The 16962-nt window shown below is 55.4% G+C and overlaps 6 protein-coding genes across 6 annotated transcripts; 2 read left to right on the top strand and 4 right to left on the bottom strand.

The window, feature by feature from the left end:
* Positions 1-1654: 1654 nt before the first annotated feature.
* CGCS363_v004407 (putative 1-alkyl-2-acetylglycerophosphocholine esterase) lies at positions 1655-2812 on the bottom strand (the record flags this gene model as incomplete). Its single annotated transcript, XM_036636256.1, has 2 exons — positions 1655-2337; positions 2389-2812. The coding sequence occupies 2 exons, from the start codon at positions 2810-2812 to the stop codon at positions 1655-1657; spliced, it is 1107 nt and encodes a 368-aa protein (XP_036497926.1).
* Positions 2813-3478: 666 nt separating this feature from the next.
* On the bottom strand, positions 3479-6258 carry DBP10 (ATP-dependent RNA helicase DBP10; the record flags this gene model as incomplete). The annotated part of the gene is made up of 2 exons (XM_036636255.1): positions 3479-5931; positions 5988-6258. The coding sequence occupies 2 exons, from the start codon at positions 6256-6258 to the stop codon at positions 3479-3481; spliced, it is 2724 nt and encodes a 907-aa protein (XP_036497925.1).
* Positions 6259-6635: 377 nt separating this feature from the next.
* spf31 (J domain-containing protein spf31) lies at positions 6636-7351 on the top strand (the record flags this gene model as incomplete). Its single annotated transcript, XM_036636254.1, has 2 exons — positions 6636-6710; positions 6782-7351. 2 exons carry the CDS (start codon positions 6636-6638, stop codon positions 7349-7351), a joined length of 645 nt encoding a protein of 214 aa, XP_036497928.1.
* A 411-nt stretch (positions 7352-7762) lies between these two features.
* CGCS363_v004404 (putative ARM-like repeat-containing protein) lies at positions 7763-9819 on the bottom strand (the record flags this gene model as incomplete). The annotated part of the gene is made up of 2 exons (XM_036636253.1): positions 7763-9367; positions 9424-9819. 2 exons carry the CDS (start codon positions 9817-9819, stop codon positions 7763-7765), a joined length of 2001 nt encoding a protein of 666 aa, XP_036497927.1.
* A 1411-nt stretch (positions 9820-11230) lies between these two features.
* CGCS363_v004403 (uncharacterized protein) lies at positions 11231-13330 on the top strand (the record flags this gene model as incomplete). The annotated part of the gene is made up of 2 exons (XM_036636252.1): positions 11231-12515; positions 12564-13330. 2 exons carry the CDS (start codon positions 11231-11233, stop codon positions 13328-13330), a joined length of 2052 nt encoding a protein of 683 aa, XP_036497930.1.
* Positions 13331-13532: 202 nt separating this feature from the next.
* Positions 13533-14492, bottom strand: CGCS363_v004402 (uncharacterized protein; the record flags this gene model as incomplete). The annotated part of the gene is made up of 4 exons (XM_036636251.1): positions 13533-13729; positions 13873-14052; positions 14143-14252; positions 14392-14492. 4 exons carry the CDS (start codon positions 14490-14492, stop codon positions 13533-13535), a joined length of 588 nt encoding a protein of 195 aa, XP_036497929.1.
* Positions 14493-16962: the final 2470 nt, after the last annotated feature.

The following is a 16962-nucleotide window of genomic DNA, read 5'->3' as shown; positions in this document are numbered from 1 at the left end:
TCTCTGAAACAAGGGGTCGACAAGTGTATACATAAATAGGTTTGCCCCTCAACAAGAGGACCTATCACATGTGCAGTTCAATCTAGTCCAATAGATAGATAATGATCTAGCCGCCCAGCAACACATTTGGGAGTGATCTTATGCATCTAAGGTACAGGTTGTGTGGTGTGGCAGACTGCAAGGCAGTCCGCAGTCCGTAGTCTGCCTTGCGGTCCTTGTCCCAATATGAAGCCTCTGAGTTGAGTGCCACAAGAAGCGAGTGCGCCCTCAGTTTTCTAAATCCTACAAACCACCTGACATCCATTTGACGACTGACGGACTTCCAAATGTCAACACAAACACAACCCATTCAAGGAACCATTCCAGAACTAATCTGGGGTCCCGATCACGGCAGCGGTCGAGAGGAACGGCTCTCTAAGTTCCTGAAAGAATGTGCCCATGAGCATTACGTGTTGAGCGAGAAAAGGCCGCAGGCTGCGCATGCTGAGGCAGATATCGCAGCAATAATCGGAAAGATTAAGTCCGAAATTCCCGTGTCGAAAGCTCAGATCTTGCCGGAACCACACGATGAGGATACTTCGTCAGTAATTGACTGCGTTGTTCGAATGATCTTCATGACTGCCACTAAGTCAGGGTATGCAGTGGCTGGGGGTTTCTTTGCCTTCTCATGGAAGGATGAGGAGACGATTGTTGACTTCCTGGATCGCGTGTACCCAAGAGCATCGTTTGGGATGGGACAGGATCAGCCCATTAATGTGAGGAATATCAGAGCACTCACTCTGGTGCAGGCTACTGGCATTCGGATCCAGCATACCGATAAACTTTCGGATCATTTGCACCTGATTTATGGTGATGACTTCAAAATTCTTCTCATCTTCCACCATCGATCTTTTCTTGAATACAGTCTTCAAAGATTAAAGAGCAAGCGTGATGGCTTGGACCAGTCTATGGCCGAGGCTGTAAAATGGTAGGTGCATTGTTTCCCTGCTGATATCATGACTGACGCGTTTTCAAAAGTGGCTGTCTACATCCCAAACTCCTGTTGGAGACCCTGAAAACATTGGATCTCTTGTTCCCAGTATTTGGCGACAAAAAGTCCAAAAGATTCTTAGAAAAGTGGGTGGATGAGAAGAAACTCGATCAGAGTTTGTTGGATGCCCCCTCCTACGTTTTTGGGAACGAACAACCGCCCAAAGATCTTCATGGGCTATACGAACAGTACCCTTACTGGGGTCGCCAGCTCGCGAGATTGCTAAGAGAAGTGGATGACCCAACACCCATCACCTGGTGGCAGAAATACACGGAAAGAGGAAGATCGCCTCGGAGAATGTTCGAGTGCGCTATCGCTGCCCTCGTAGTCACCGCCTTCTCTGTATTTGTGGCTACGACGTTGGCAGCAGTGCAAGTCTGGATTGCGTATTGCGATTGGGATGATGCGCCTTCAAGGTCTTATTGTCCGGCCAGGCATGAGAAAGACGTAGAGACGCAGAAGCGGCTACTGTGAAGCGACAAGGGGTTTGGTACATCATCCAGATATGGCAAGAGAGTTAGAATAGGTTTTTCCACCCCTTCAAAAGCATGTTAAGCTGCAAGAAATTTGTCACAGATAGACGATTGAAGTTAACTCAATGGGTTGACAATCTCCAGCTCGGCTTCAATTTCCATCGTGAATCTCGTCCCAATGCACTTCGGGGAAACCTCCTGAAGGTGCATCCAAAAGAGGCTGCTCAATGCCAAGCAAAACCTCATCAAAAAAAGCTCTGAGGAATGTCCTCGTGATATTGACCATTCTGTTGCCATCAATGGGTCCCAGTGTCGCCGTTGTGCCGAAAATCTTCCAATATGTCCGGTCCTCCCAGTCAGCATGCAGGCTTCCGTCCACTGAGAACAGACGCCACCATCCAGTCTGCCAGGCTCGGTAATTGCTCCAAGTGCGGTCAGAGTTTGCATTGTGGCCCCCGAAGCCCAGAATCATCGACGGCTTCTTTAGGTCCGAGTCGGATGTGCTGTTCAGTCGACCCCAGTTGGTACCGTCCACATTGATGGCGGCAGCCACGGCATCACTCTCCAGTGCTAAGGTGAGAGCAGCGGAACCTCCGAGAGACACGCCAAACGTGCCGAAGTCGGTGGTCTTGAAAGGCGCGTCGAGCTCTGCCACCAGGGAGGGGAAGTAGTCAATGAAGTGGAGTTGCTGTCTGACTCTGACGGCGTGCAGCTCTTCTACCCAGGCAAGGGTGTAGTTGGTGAAAGCTGGAGAGAGGCCGTAGACACCCGTGCCGTTAGGATATCGCACAAAAGGTTGCTCGTAGACGTGATCGAATGCAGCCACGACGTATCCTTCGGTGTCAAAGTCAGCATGAGCATAGAGACAGCAAGAAACGGACTTACCGTGAGAGACGAGGTCAGAGATGGCAATGTAGCTGCCATCAGTCGGTGGACCCCAACCGCCGGGCCCGAAAAGGAGCGTTGGACCCGTTCCCTTTTCAAGATAAGAGGCATTCCACCGCAAAGTCGAAGTCAGGTGGGAGATGTTGTAATTCCATAAATCCTCGTACAACTCAACAAGTTCAGGCTCGAGGTATGGCTTCGGGCAAGGTTTCTCGTCTGTGGTAGGATAGTACAACGTAACGAGGTATTCGGTCGAAACACCATCGGGCCACACGACGTCGTCCTCGTCTAAGAAGGGAACGACGAAGCGCTTGGCGCCGACATTGTACTCGCCTGTAGGAGCGGGAATGGGTTCTCCAAGAACCGTAGGCGCGACGGCCGCCCACAAACAGAGTGTTGGAGCCCAGGGAACTTGAAATTTCATTGCGATGATTGGGGATACGAACCGACGAGGCTTAAGCTCGAGCACGTCAAAAGATGTTATACGAGATGCTGATCTGTTTAAATAAGCATTCAAGAGCCGTTATCTTCTTCTCGGCATAAGGTCGAACCCCTCCCGCGATAGATGCGGAAGCCACTGCCAGAAATAATGCAGCGGCGAAGGCAGATCAGCCTAACTTCCATTCATTTCTGACTTGGACTTACCTCAATCAGGCAGCTGGGACGTTTTGTGCCGGACTCATCCCCAGTCTAGCAGGCTCTACCCCGCTGAGCGTATGACAAGAGTCCGAATGTGCAATCTGACCAGGCCTGCTGGTTGTAGCGCAGGGTGGGGGAATACATATGAAGCGCCTTGGCATATACGCCCAGGTAAGCTGACGGCGGAACGGGCAATCTTGCCTGACCTAGATCACAGGGTAGAAACCGATGATTAGTCTGCCTACATCCGACTTTGCAGTCCAGATACGCAGTTTCCCGTCTCATCCTGGGGAAAGCTGGCCCTTCTGGAGGGTGGAGTAGACACTTTTGGTGACCACTGGTACACTGAAGGAGAAGAAGTCATCGAGGAGTTCAGAAATGGAAGACAGCAAACGCTTTTTGATTAAACCTCCGAAGTCCACACCCACAGAATAAACTATCCAGACATATTCTACCTCTTCTTCGAAGGTCTGGCATTCTTCTCCATCTTCTTCTGCTTCTCCACTCTCGCCTTGCGAATATCCTCCGCGCCCTTGATCTCCTTCCTGCTGCCCGCGCCGTCCTTGAACTTGCCAATCCTCTTCTCCTTCGCCTCCGCGACCCTCTTCTTCCGCACTTGGTAGTCGTCGCGGTACTTGTCCGCCTGCTTCGGTGCCTTCTCCAGCTTGTGCTTGTACCGCGGCCCGGACTGGTCCACCGCGCCTGGCATGTTCGGCCTCTCGAGCCCGCCGACCTGCATGCGGCCCAGCCTGTTGGCCTTGCGCCACTTGTCGAAGCGGCCGCTCTGGAAGGTCGCCGCGATCTTGACGCCCGACTCGCCGCGGATGAACTTGGAGCCCTTGGAGCCGTCCTCGTCGTTGGCGCGCGCGACGTACTTGTTCTGCTTCTTGTCCCAGCGCATGCCGCGCGTCTTGGTCGGCTCGCCGAAGCCCTTGGCCGTCTCGTCGTTGGTCAGGTCCATCGTCGCGTCGCGCGCCGCCTCCACGAAGCTCGACGTCTGCGCGCCCGTCGTGACACCGTAGCCGCGCTCCTCGGCGGCGTTGATCGTGCGCGGCGTGTACGACATGTAGACGTCCGAGTCGCGCCAGGAGTCGGGCTGCTTATTCTTCTTCTTCTTGCCTTTGCCCTCGTCCGCGTTGGAGATTGTGACCTCGAGGCCGTCGTTGTCGTCTGAGTCGTCAGAGTTGTAGGCCTCCATGGCCTCGGTGTAGTCTGCTTCCTCGCCTGAGTTGTCGTCTTCCTCCTGGTTGTCGTCGCCGAAGTCGCCCATTTCCGCGTCCGAATCTTTGTCCTCCTTCTTGTTGCCACGGTGCGGGGTGATACGTTTGCGCAGCTGCTTCATGACCTCCACTGCCTCGCTGTTTGAGCCCTTTCCTCCGCGTCCAATCTCGAAAATGGTCTCGGCTGGTCTGAAGCCACTGATCTTGGCCATCATGTCATTGCGAGCCTGTTGGGCGTTGTTGGCGGCGGCGCCGAATAGGGGATGCAGCTGGTTCCAGCCCTTGGAGCCCACAATCTCGCGAGCACGCTTTGCGCTCTCATAGGAAGCCGAGTGTCGAGTCTTGAGGTAGAGCTTCTCGGCCTTGACAGAGACACTGCGGAGAGCTTCAATGTCGGCTTCCTCCTTCAAGATCTTGTTCATCCACTCCATGTTCATCTCAATTCTGTCACGTGAAAGTCCACCGACAACGACGTCTTCGGCGAAGGATGGCTTCTCGCTTTCGTGGCCTATGACAAGCTTGCGACCGAGGAAGAGCTGCAGATCCAATAGGTAGGGAGTGTCGAGTTCGCGCACAATACTATAGGCCCAACCTCTTTGACCGGCACGGGCCGTACGACCGACACGGTGAACGAAGACCTTGGGCTGAGGTGGGAAGTCGTAGTTGATGACATTTGCCAAGACAGGGATATCGATACCTCTGGCAGCGACATCAGTGACTACCAGGATATTTGCGCGACCCTGACGGAAGTTTTCGGTGTTGATCCTACGCGCCTCTTGATCTAAAGAACCATAGACGTATGAGACCGCAAAGCCGGCCTTGATGAGCATTTGCGCCAGATATTCGACGTGGTGCTTAGTGGCAGCGAAGATAATGGTAGAGTGCTCCGTTGGTTTTCCTCTTCCATCACCCTCGCCGCGCTTCCGCTTCTTCGATGGCGCGATATCTAAGGGAACTCCATCGGGTGTGCCCATCGGCATCTTGATGATGTCGTGCAAGATGTGCAACAACGCCGCCTCCTTCTCGGCACCCTTGACGGAGAAGAATGCGCTCTCGAGATCGGGGGAAACCTTCGTTTCGGCGTCTAGTCTTACTAGACTCGGGTCCTGCAGACCGGCTCTGGCAAACTCCACCAAAGAAGCTGGCAGCGTGGCAGAGAACAGCAGACTTTGTCTCGACGGCGGGAGGGCGTGAAGAATCTCGGTGAGCTGGGCAGCGAAACCCATTTCGAACAGACGATCAGCCTCGTCAAACACCACGTACTTGATCGAAGACAAGTCCAGACCCATCTCGACCTTCAAATGCAGGAAACGACCCGGGGTCGCAATGACGATATCCGGGTTCGAGGACATGAAGCCGAACTGCTCCTCCATGCTGTCACCACCAACGAGCAGCACACACTTCAGATCCGTTCCCTTGCTGAACTCCTTGACAACCTTCAACGTCTGCAGCGCCAATTCACGGGACGGCGACAGAATCAGCGCGCGGGTGCCGATCTTTGCGCTGTGGGCGCGCAGGCGCTCGATCATGGGGATGACGAAGGCAGCCGTCTTTCCGGAACCCGTTCGCGCCATACCGACAACATCTTTGCGGTCGAGGATGATGGGGATCGTCTTTCGCTGAATCGGGGTGGGGACAGAGAAACCCTTCTTCGTGATCGCGCGAAGGAGGTTTGCGTTGAGGCCTTGTGAACTAGTTAGCTTGGCCGGAGATGCTGGTTTCATGCAATGCCTGACGTACCCATGGCTTGGAAACCACCGCCCTTCTTTACAGACTTTCCCTTCAGGTTGGAACTCTTGCGGAACGAAGCTGCCTGCTGCAGCGCAATGAAGGCGGCGTCACCATCCTCCTCGCCCTCTTCCTCGCCCCCTCCGTTCAGGATCCCGTCGAAGTCGAAGCCCGCATCCTGTCCGCCTTCGCTTCCGCTGTCGTCGGCATTGGTGTTAAAGAGGGCGTCTGCGATGTCGACTTCGCCGTCGGACGGGGTCGGTGATACTGCGCGACGGGGCATCTTGACCGGTATGCGACGAGCTGGTTTTCGTTGAAAGATTCTCGTCGACAACTGGGCCCTTGTCCTGTCGTGTTGGAAAGAAACGCCGGTTTGGAGGCGCCTCCAAAAAAGTCCCAAGAGCTGGCGGGCGAGACCCATCGAAAAATTTCTTATCACCATCCAGTGTCTTATCTTAGCGTTCGTGGGGCGCCAAATCGACAGGGATGCGTAGTGGGCCCGGGCGTGTGTGGCTGCTGCGCACGCGGGCAGCCTCGTGCCCTTCGAACCTCCCTCAACCTCTGCCGGTCTCTCACCTACACGAACCGCCGCAGCTTTCCAGGTTCATCGCAAGACTTACGTATTGAAAGGTTTGATCGCCAGCTCTTCGCATCTACACCATGGCCAGCGAAGACGTCAAAGAGGAGAAGGATGCCCTCGACGCGCTCGAGTTAGAGGCGAAGGAGTTCGACAAGGTATGTCAACCCGCAAACGGAACCCATCCCCCTTGATACCTCGGCGCATAGCTAACTAACCACTCTTCCAGGATGCCGAAATCGACAGAATCCTCAAGGCCTTCAGGTTAGACGCCTACGCCGTCCTCGACCTGCAGCCCGGCGTGCCCGAGTCCGACATCAAGATCTGCTACCGCAAAAAGTCGCTCCTCATCCATCCGGACAAGACCAAGAACCCGCTGGCGCCCGACGCCTTCGACCGGCTGAAGAAGGCGCAGACGGAGCTGATGGACGAGAAGCACCGCGAGCGCCTCGACGAGGCCATCGCGGACGCGCGCATGCTGCTCATCCGCGAGAACAAGTGGACCGTCGACAGCCCCGAGCTCAAGACGGACGAGTTCGCCAAGAAGTGGCGCGACAAGACGCGCGAGGTGCTCATCGACAACGAGCACCGCCGGCGGCGGCAGGTGAAGGCGCAGATGCAGGAGGAGGGCCGCGAGCAGAAGAAGCAGGACGAGGAGACGGAGCAGCGCAAGCGCAAGAGGCAGCACGAGCAGGACTGGGAGGCCACGCGGGACCAGCGCATCGACAGCTGGCGGAGCTTTCAGAAGGGCAAGTCCGGGGACGGGAAGAAGAAGAAGAAGATGAAGCCCATTGGTTGATTGTGGAAGTCTGGTTGGGCATTTCGTTTCTGTTTTTCTCCGCCGCCTAAAATGGGCAGGCTGCTGGGAGGTGTTTATGGGGGTTTGGAGGGATAATTCCATTATAACTACACAGGTCTCGGCTTACGGATACACGATCACACACAAGCATGGCACGGTTTACATCAAGAGAGCCAGTGAGTTTATGATTGACCATCGCGGTTATGTCCCTAACTATGTCAGAAGTGCAATGCCCATGTTCCCCAAAAACTTTTCATTCGCTGTTTGCGAGGCGCATCTAGCCAGGTAAGCACACATCCTTTTTCTTCCTCATCACGTCGTGGTATGCTCGCATTATGATCCTAAAAAAACATGAACTTTTGATGCACTTCGCCTCTATGCCACCCCTGTACCATCACTGGTCGGTCCAATTCAAGGCTGGTGCTTCTTCTTGTACGAGAGGAAACGCGCGAGGTTCAGAACAACCTCGTCCGCGCGTGAGCGGAGCTCGGGAAGCGTCCTCTTGTCGATCGTCTTGACCAGCGCCTTGACCTTGGGCTGGGCCGCCTCGAGATGCTGCAGGAAGCCGTCCTTCCAGAAGACCTCCTTGTCGCATGCAAAGTCCTCGTCGCCGTAGATGTCGAAAAGCTGGTTGAGCGCCTCGACCGCGTCCGCGGCCGGGGTCTCGGGCAGAGCCGTGATAACCGTGATGAGGAAGACGCCGATCTCGCGGTTGAGCTCCACCGGGGCGGGGTCCCGCGCGAGCTGGCCCAGCACGCCGATGCACTTGACTCCCAGACCCTGGAAGGGGTCCTCGGGCTCCTCGTCCTTGGCCTTCTCGCCATTTGTCGTTCCGTTCGCTTCCTTCTTGGGCAGGCTCTTGGTGGCGTGGTAGAGCGCCATGAACTTCTTGTGCTCGTCGCCGGTGAGGGGCGCGCGGCCGGGCAGGCTGCGGGAGACGGCCCAAGCGAGGCTGGTGACCTGGGTGGCGAGGTCGACGTCGGCGGTGTTGGCGGCGAGGATGGGGACGATTACCTTGCCCCAGACGGCCTTGCCGGTGGGCGTCCACGCCTTGAGGATGCCGGCGTTGTGGTCGTCGGCGAAGTCGAAGACGGAGATGGACCAGGCGATGTTGTTGAGAGCGGACAGCGCGTGGCCCTGGATGCGGAGGGCGTCGTCGGACTGTGCGGCGGTGGTCGCGAGCTCGATGAGTCTCGGGATGGCTTGTTGGATGAGTTCGCGGAGCGTGGGGACGTCGTCCATGTTCGCCTCGCCCTCGACCTCGTCGTCGGCGCCGGTCACCATCTCCATGTCGGCCATGTCGTCCTCGTCCATGGAGGAGTCGTCGTCATCGCCGCCGACGTTGTCTTCCTCCCCTGAAGCTTTGTCGTCGATGTCCTCGTCCATAGCGGCATCGTCTCCAATTCCGTTCCATTCCTCGCCTCCCTTCTTGTTGCCGCCTTGCATGGATACTTGGAGGGTGGTGCCAATGTCGGCCAGGATCTCCAGTGCGAGCTGGAGGACCTCGGTCGGGTTGGACCATTGGCTCTTGGGTGGCAAGTCAGCTGCCGGCTCGGAGCCCTGGAGTGCTGATGACAGAGTCGGGATGAGTGCGGCGTCGGAGAGGTTCTTCTGACCCGGTGTGCTGTCGAACCACTCCAAAGTTGTGAAGATGTTGTGCAGAACACCGCAAGCCAAGACGCCCTTGGCATCGGCAGTGGCTTGCAGCTTCGTTAAGGTCGTGAGGGGCTTGGGGTTCTCGTCGGCCACGACATCCTCTGCCAGACGACGGTTGTCCTCAGATAAGGTAAGGAGAGCAGACAGCGCCTCGAGGCAGATGCTTGACGGTGAGTCGGCGTGAGCTACAAGCGTGAATAGGAGGTTCTTGATGCCCTCGATTCCAACGATGGCCTCAAGAATCTCATCCTGAGCCTCGGCGAGTGCAGACAGGAGTGCGACGACGGACTCGGCAATGGCCCATGTGACCTTGGCCTCGCCCTTGCTCACTGCGGAGCCCTTGGCCAGGTTCTCGAGAATCTAGTGAAAAGTTAACCAACGAACTCACTTGAGATATTATATGAATGGGCACTTACAGCCTGAGAAGCAAAGCCGATGGCACTGAGAATATCCAGGCGGTACAGGTGAATACAAAAGTCGGCCTCTTCCTCCTCGGCAATGACCCTCAGAATGTCCCAGCCGGCGGCGCGGCTGTCGAGGTTTGCGTCGGTCAACGTCTCATTGAGGACGATGTGGACAATCTGCTCGCGCAGCAGCAGCTTCCGGCACTTTTCGTCGGTGACGATGTTAGAGACAGCGGCGGCGGCGGCCGTGCGGGACTTCGGGTCGGAGCTCTTGAGGTCCTTGATGACGGGCAGAATGGACTTTTCTCTGAGGGCGGCCAGCTCGGGGTCAGAGGGCGGCTTAACGGTTTTGGCGATGGGGTCCTTGCGATGGCTCTGGGCGCCTCTGTTTCGTCTGGACTTTCCCATTGTGGCGGGGTTTATGGGTGAATGAGTAGCTTGAGACAGGGGATACGAGAAATGAATGACCTATGAGGTGAAAAATATGAGACTTTAGCTGAAAGTGAGGGGGGTTATTTGTGTTGGAATTTCTTCGTGACCGACCTCTAAAAATCGCCCCGCGATTGCGCTTCAGAAGAAAAAAAAATCAGAAAACGGTTGCTCGGGGCAGCCACATTGTGGCTCGTGTGGCGCCCCGCATCGTGGTGCACCACCACAGTTCACCGATGACATTGCAACGCCTCACTGAAGGAAACGTGGGCGCACAGCTGTCGGGCCGGACTGAGAAGTACCTTTCCCCACTCGTCATTAAGCTGTACCACGCTAAATTCAGGAACGGTACTTTGGCCCAAGTCAAGTCCCCCGCCAGCTCCTTGCTGTCTTACCAGCTCATCAGTCCGTCTCTTCAATTCATGATTCGAGTGACACAACTTACTGCGACAAACTGCACGGCTTTCTTCGCCAACAAGCAACACCGCTGCGAGGTCACTGCTCTCCGTTGCCATTTTTGGATGATCTGACCGGCCATTCTCCAAGCCGGACGGACACCTCACTCGATCCTCCAACGGCACCCAGGTCCCGCGCGTCCGTACCCCGGATCCTTTGCAGAACAGCAGCCCAGGGCCCTTGGAAACGCCACCTTTCTCCAACTTTGCACGACGGGACCAGCTTCTCCTCAGCAAGCCGTGTGTTTCCTCGCGCATGAACCACGTCGCTGATCGCCGCCTCTGGAGCTCTCGTCGCAATCGAAAGCTCCCCCTTCCCGAGGTCCCGTCTCCCCGTCGCGGTCCGGCCAAGCTCCACAGATCCACCGTCCGACACTTGAACCCACAAAGCTGCAGCACGACACCCGCTTGCACAGCCCAGCAGCAGGGACGCCGGCGCAAGGAGCAAGGGAAAAGCAACCCTGGCCAGACGAGACGCACTTTCAGGTCAGGGACACGCTACTGCGCAATAAGGTGCGCAATTGCCGGCACCAGGGAACCGCCCGTCACAGTCACAGGTCGGGCAGGTCCAGTCCAGGTCAGAGCAGAGGGAAGGGCGAAGGGACCACTTGTTGTTTCGTTCCACACACCCTTTACCTGGCCAAGTCCAAGTCCACGTCAAGTCAAGTCGACGTCTTGTCCTGACCTGTCCTCTTGCTTGGAGCTCGACATCCAGCTAGCTGCATCTACGAATCCGTTGACGGGAAGATGTGAGACGCCCAACCAACCCTCGGATCACCTCGTCCCCTCCCTTGCAGCTGCATTCCCAGTCATTACAGTCGCCCTCTAATCAACGCTTTGCTGTCACTTCTCTTCTGCCCTCTTCCTTTCTTCCCTTCTTCCCTTCTTCTCCCCTCCCTGCTGTGCTGCAGTTCCGTCTCTCCAGATAGAGAAGCATGCCGGACCCATGGCGACAACTACGCTCCCTCGTTTTCCTCAGCGATGAAGAGATGGGCAAGAAGGACGACGACCACTACCGCGGCGGCGGCAGCAACGTGAACCCCATGCTGCTACGAAACAGAAACCCCCAATGGCAACCGGCCGCCAAGATGCCATCCCGCCGTCTCTTCCGACGCCTCGCCTACCTCTTCCTAATCGCTGCTGGTATCTGGTACTTCCTCGGTGACCTCTCCTTCGCCGAACGACGCCCCAACTACATCTACCCGTACACCGACGGCCCCCGAGACTACATCCCCTCCCCGATCCGCGATGGTCCTCCCCGGAGGAGTGGCGGCGGTCGCAAGGCCAAGCCTGGAACGCCCATGCCCCCGATCGCCGAACACGACTACAACGGCCCGGTCAAGTTCCACCGTCTGGCGTCTTCGCTGCACGCAATCGCTGCGACCAAGGGCGGACAGACGATCAACCAGAATGTGCTTTTTGCGGCATCGAGTCTACACAGCGCGTCGACGTTGCTGCCATTCGCCTGCAAGATGGGCATGGAGCTGAGGAACTATGTGCACTTTGCGGTTATGGGCCGCAGTGAGCTCGAGCTCGACGAGATCAAGAAGATCAACGGAATAGACGACAGCTGCTACATCATCTGGCACGATGCCCGCGCCGACTTCTCCTCCCTTTCGACCGACGCCCGCCTAGAGCTGTCCGTCGTCCGCGGACTTCGAAACATCAATACCTTTATGCACCCGCAGGCGATCATGGTCGATGGCACCGACGACGAGCTCTTCCCGTTTCTGAAGGGCATGCGACAAGAGGCCGGGGCGCTGAAGATCCCGCTGATCGAGCTTCCCAAGGAGGCGTCGAAGCAGCTCTGGTGGTTGTCGAAGCTCGATAGTCCGTCGCTCGCAGCTTGGAACAAGGTCAGCGTCGATATTCTCATCCAAGCCCCGGCCAGCGGCTCCGGCAGCCTGCTGCGACTGCTGAGGTCACTGAACGAGGTCGACTTCACCGCATTCACGATCCCCCACCTTACCATCGAGCTGCCGCAAGACATTGAGCCCGCGACGGCCAAGTTCCTCGAGGATTTTCATTGGCCACCCTCACACGTGGCAAACCCCGGCAGGACGCAGATGTTATCACTGAGACATAGGATACCGCGGCAGCGGATGACGGAAGAGGAGAGCTCCATCCGGTTTCTAGAGTCGTTCTGGCCAACGACACCCAGGTTTTCTCATATTCTTGTTCTATCACCGCAGGCGGAGTTGGCACCGGGCTTCTTTCATTGTGAGTTACTCGTGCTTGCGTTTGGGTTACCTAACTGACTGGCCCTAGATCTAAAATACTCTCTGCTGGAGTACCGCTACTCTGGATACTCGGTAGTCCAGAAATGGGACCAGCGTCTAATCGGCATCAGTCTCACCGCTCCGTCAGTTTACCTGAATGGCAAGAAGGCGTTTGTGGAGCCAATATCTGATGGCCCGGATGAGATGGGTACCTCGTACATGTGGCAGGCGCCCAGCAGCAACGCTATGCTGATATTCGGCGAGAAGTGGGTCGAGCTTCACGGTCTTGTATCTCAGGTGGACGCGTTGAAGAGCTCGCGCGCTCCTGAGAATATTCCAGAGATGGTGACCACCAAGGAGGTCAGCAAGATGTTCCCCTCTTGGCTGGAACACGTTTTGCGGCTATCTCGATTGCGAGGTTACTTCACGGTTTATCCCAGCGCCGAGACGGGCGCCACAGTAGCCAAGGTGCACAACGAGCTGTACCGGGGCCCTGAAGAATACGAAATGGAGGCCGACGAACGGAAGAAGCTCAGGGCGAATCTGGCAGAGTCAATACATAACTCCGAGTCGCTCGTCCGCACGCTGGACACCCTCCCGAACAACGGCACCCTCACCCCCTGCAAGGATCTGCCGATGCTTGGCTGGGAGGGCGATAGCATGGGGCTGCGGGACGTGTATCAGCGGGCGGTGGAGTACATGTTTGCATGGCGCGAGGTCGTCGGCGGGTGCAACGCGGAAGCAAAGCAGAGCGATCACATTGACGGTTCCGCGAGGGACCTGTTCTGCACGCCTGACGGCAAGCTGAAGGGTTAAGAAAAGAAACAAGAATGCGCAAGACGCAGGCCGTGTGTATTTCACATATATAGACTGCATTTCGATATATACCCACGGGGAATGGATAAAACACATCAGCAAGGACTGATGCACGGCGCGAGCGAAAGACTGGGGTTGGCATTGGGAAGCATAGTAGGCGCTAAGGGAAAAAGAACTTTCTGAATTAACTGTTTCTTTATTTTCACAAAACATGCGATGCAGTGAAGTCTGACTTGAGCATGTTGTCTGAGGTATTGTTGTTGGTGCTGGCGAGCTTGGTGATGACTAGGAGGACTATGCACGTGCCTACGATGCTGAGGGCCACGAAGGAGAGGACAAGCTGTGTTCTCCAGCCGGTCTGCACGATGGCTGCTTTGCGGCTGTATTTGTTTACCGTTTCTGTTATTTTGGTCAGTTTGGTCGCGTCACTGGGGGGGTGAGGGACGGTTGATGTGAAGAAAACGGAGAGAAAGCGACACAGAGAGAGAGAGAGAGTGTGTGTGTGTCTGAGATGGGGAGCGAGAAAGAGGAAAGAAACTCACTAATGTAGTTTCCTATGCCGAGACACAGACACGAGACGGCGAGGCACCAGAAGATGACGCCGAGCGGCTTCGCCATGCGCAGCTCGAGCTCGCTGGGTTCGGATTTGAGGTGGAAGGAGAGGACGATTGCGACGGAGACGATGGACATGTAGACTGAGAGGCGGAGGTATGAGAGGAATGCTGTGAGATTCTGTCAGTTTGGGTTACCGGAGGCTGAGAACTGAAGCACCGGAGGGAGCGGTAAAAGCAGATGGGAGGGCGGCATCTTACTTCTCTCATTCGCGCAGTGGTCCCGCGCGTCGCTGGACTCATTCTGGAAGAGCAGCGGGCCGAGGATGGGCCAGGCGAGGAATGTCGAGGTGCCTGCGTGGCCGTAGCCGCTGTTGATGGGAGTTCCTGGTTAGCCTGGTGTTCGGAGCGTAGGGTTCATGTCTGTGTGGTTTTCTTCGTTTTGTGACTTCATGAGATGACGTCGGGGTGTCATGGGATGAACGCGGGCTGGAGTGGACTTGGACGTACCCGATCTCGCCGACCTCGACCGGCCGCAGGAGGCTTGAGGGCCGGAGGGGCGCGCAGCAGGTGAAGGTGAGGTCTTCGTCGTCTATTTGGGTCGAAGACATGTTGGAGGGCGTATATGAAATGGATTGTGACGGTGCAGGGCTGAGGGAATGAAGCCCGTTGAAGGATCGAGAGATGAGGATTTTGGGAGGAAATGATGGTGCTGGATTTGGTCACAAGCGCCATGTATGAGGTGATTTGAGCACTGTACATACTTGGGGGAAGTCAGGTAGCGAGGAAGGATGTGCGGGCAGGGTATGGGCACTGTGCGGCTGTCGCGGTTTGAGGACGGCGACCTTCGGTTTCGGCCCCACTTTACTCGGGCGGGAAGGGACTCTACCATCGCTCTCAACGTAACCATCGTCTGTGGCACGAGTTCTCACAGTCGAGTTACTGTGACTTTTCTTGATGTGGTCCTACTATTGGTGGCTTCCAAGCTGCTGCATGTCTTGGCAAAGCGCTCATGCCGTCGGTGGACAGCCTGCTTGTCTGCCTAACGGCACATTCCATACTGCACTAAAGCTGACACCCTCGCCACTCAAGCTAGCCTCGAGACCTCAACTTCAGTTCGTCTGCAAACTCCTCGCTCTGGGACAATTGAACGACGCTTCTTGAGAGAAAATGTCTTTCGGTTGGTCGGCAGGCGACATCGCCGCAGCGATAAAACTAGTGTACAACGTCTACGAGGCCCTCGATAGCTCTGCCGGGGCTTCTCGCGACTATCGGGACGCCGTTACCTTTCTGAAATCACTCATCCATACGCTGAATCCGCTCACAAATCTGGCTGACTGGGAAGCGTACCCGGCATACCGTGAGGATATAAAGCGGCAAGTTGAGCTTATCAGAATCCCTGTCACGGAATTCCTTCAGAGCATCGAAAAGTATGAGCCGACACTGGGACGCACTGCAAAGAGCGGCAGATTGAGGCAGTTTGCTCCAAAGCTGAAGTGGCACGTGTTCTGTACGAAGCAAACCCTCGCCCTCAAAAGCCGGATCCAGTCGCATATGAGTGTGTTAAACATAGTTATGCATAGGCTGACCGTGTGAGTTCATACTCCAGCATCATTTGTCTCGCATTACCCCTCTCCAGGCGATCTTTTGATTGTATTTCCGTTATTTAATAGCCCTTTATGTCTCCATCATCTCAGTTGATATTTGTCGTCCCAACTGCCTTGCCTTTATTTGATCTTACCGCACTTCTACTCCCATGCCAAATGCCTTCCTGTCGTGAGTAAATCGGACGTGTGCATTTCAACACATATTAAGTAGGCTAAGATATTGACTACTGACATTTGGACTGAAAGTGATATCGTTATCCAGACCCAGAAAGATCTACCGGAACTATGTCGATCTGTTTTCCAGGATACAATTAGACCGGAGCTCGCAGCAACTTTTACGGATGCTTTAAGACAAGACTTCGTCGGATTGCTAGAGGCGCAAAAGGGAGAGAACCAAAAGTTCGAACGAAGCATCATTGGAGACTTACAGAACCTCAAGAAGAGTTTTGAGCCTTACAGCAGCTCTATCATGCATTCTCGGATTGTTGACGTGTCTGCAGCTGCTACTGTCAGACCTCCACATACGGCAGACAACAAGTCATGTCGTAGTCGATCCATCGGCCTGCCTAACTCTACTACAACAAACGGCGGTCGTTCTCGGGAATGTCTTGAAGAGTTGTAAGTGCTTTAGACAACAAACCCAGGGATCAAGGAAAGCTGACGAATTCAAGGTACTATCTTGTGTTGGTTTACCTAGGCCACTTTCTGCGAGATTTGTTGTATGTCCGCTTTAACGACTCTTCATATTAATGACCTTCACTTACAAAATGCATGTACAGTGGTCTACTCTCATGGATTATGCAGCCCACAAAGCAGCTCATGCCAGACCTCGTGGCCAAATTCCACCTCACGTTCTTCGATGCTGTGGGAGGTGCCCCTCGAGTTCTGCAATACGATGCTTTCCGGAGCTTTGAGGTAATTCTTGGTTCCTAGGACTGAGCCACGGACTGAAATAGCAATGGCAAATCGCCTTCCAGCTAACCGTCCCTCTTCGAAATAGACCTTGCAGGCTTTCATCCAAAGCGAATTTGGCACCATTCAATTAGTATCTCGCCTACAATATCTGATACTTGAGGAGAATGGCCGAGTCCTGGACGAGACCAACTGGCGAGACGGCGTCGTTCCCGGAAGCAAGATTGCTATGTCTGTTATCTTCAGAACTTTCGAAAGGGGCCTAAAGTCACACAGGCTACAAATTTGCCCCCGAAAGCTCTGCGAAGGTGCCCGACTGATTAAGGTCTCTCCAGGATGGCAAGCATGGTACGTGCATTGCTACTTGGGCGAAGCTCGAGCGAGGACTAAACACTAAGCAAACACAGTCCACGGTGCGAAAAGAACTTTTTCTGTAGCCCTTGTCCACAGGAAGCGGCCAAGATCAAAGCCCGTCTGAAGACCAGTTCATTCAGCAGTGTTCCCACTCAATGTCCTTCACAACTGCGTCGGCTGAAAACTCGTCAGCCTCCCACACGACTAA

Source organism: Colletotrichum siamense (genome assembly GCF_013390195.1).
Source record: "Colletotrichum siamense strain Cg363 chromosome Unknown KSG_Cg363_contig03, whole genome shotgun sequence".
Classification (NCBI taxonomy): domain Eukaryota; kingdom Fungi; phylum Ascomycota; class Sordariomycetes; order Glomerellales; family Glomerellaceae; genus Colletotrichum; species Colletotrichum siamense.
This window is presented reverse-complemented; position numbering and strand designations above follow the sequence as displayed.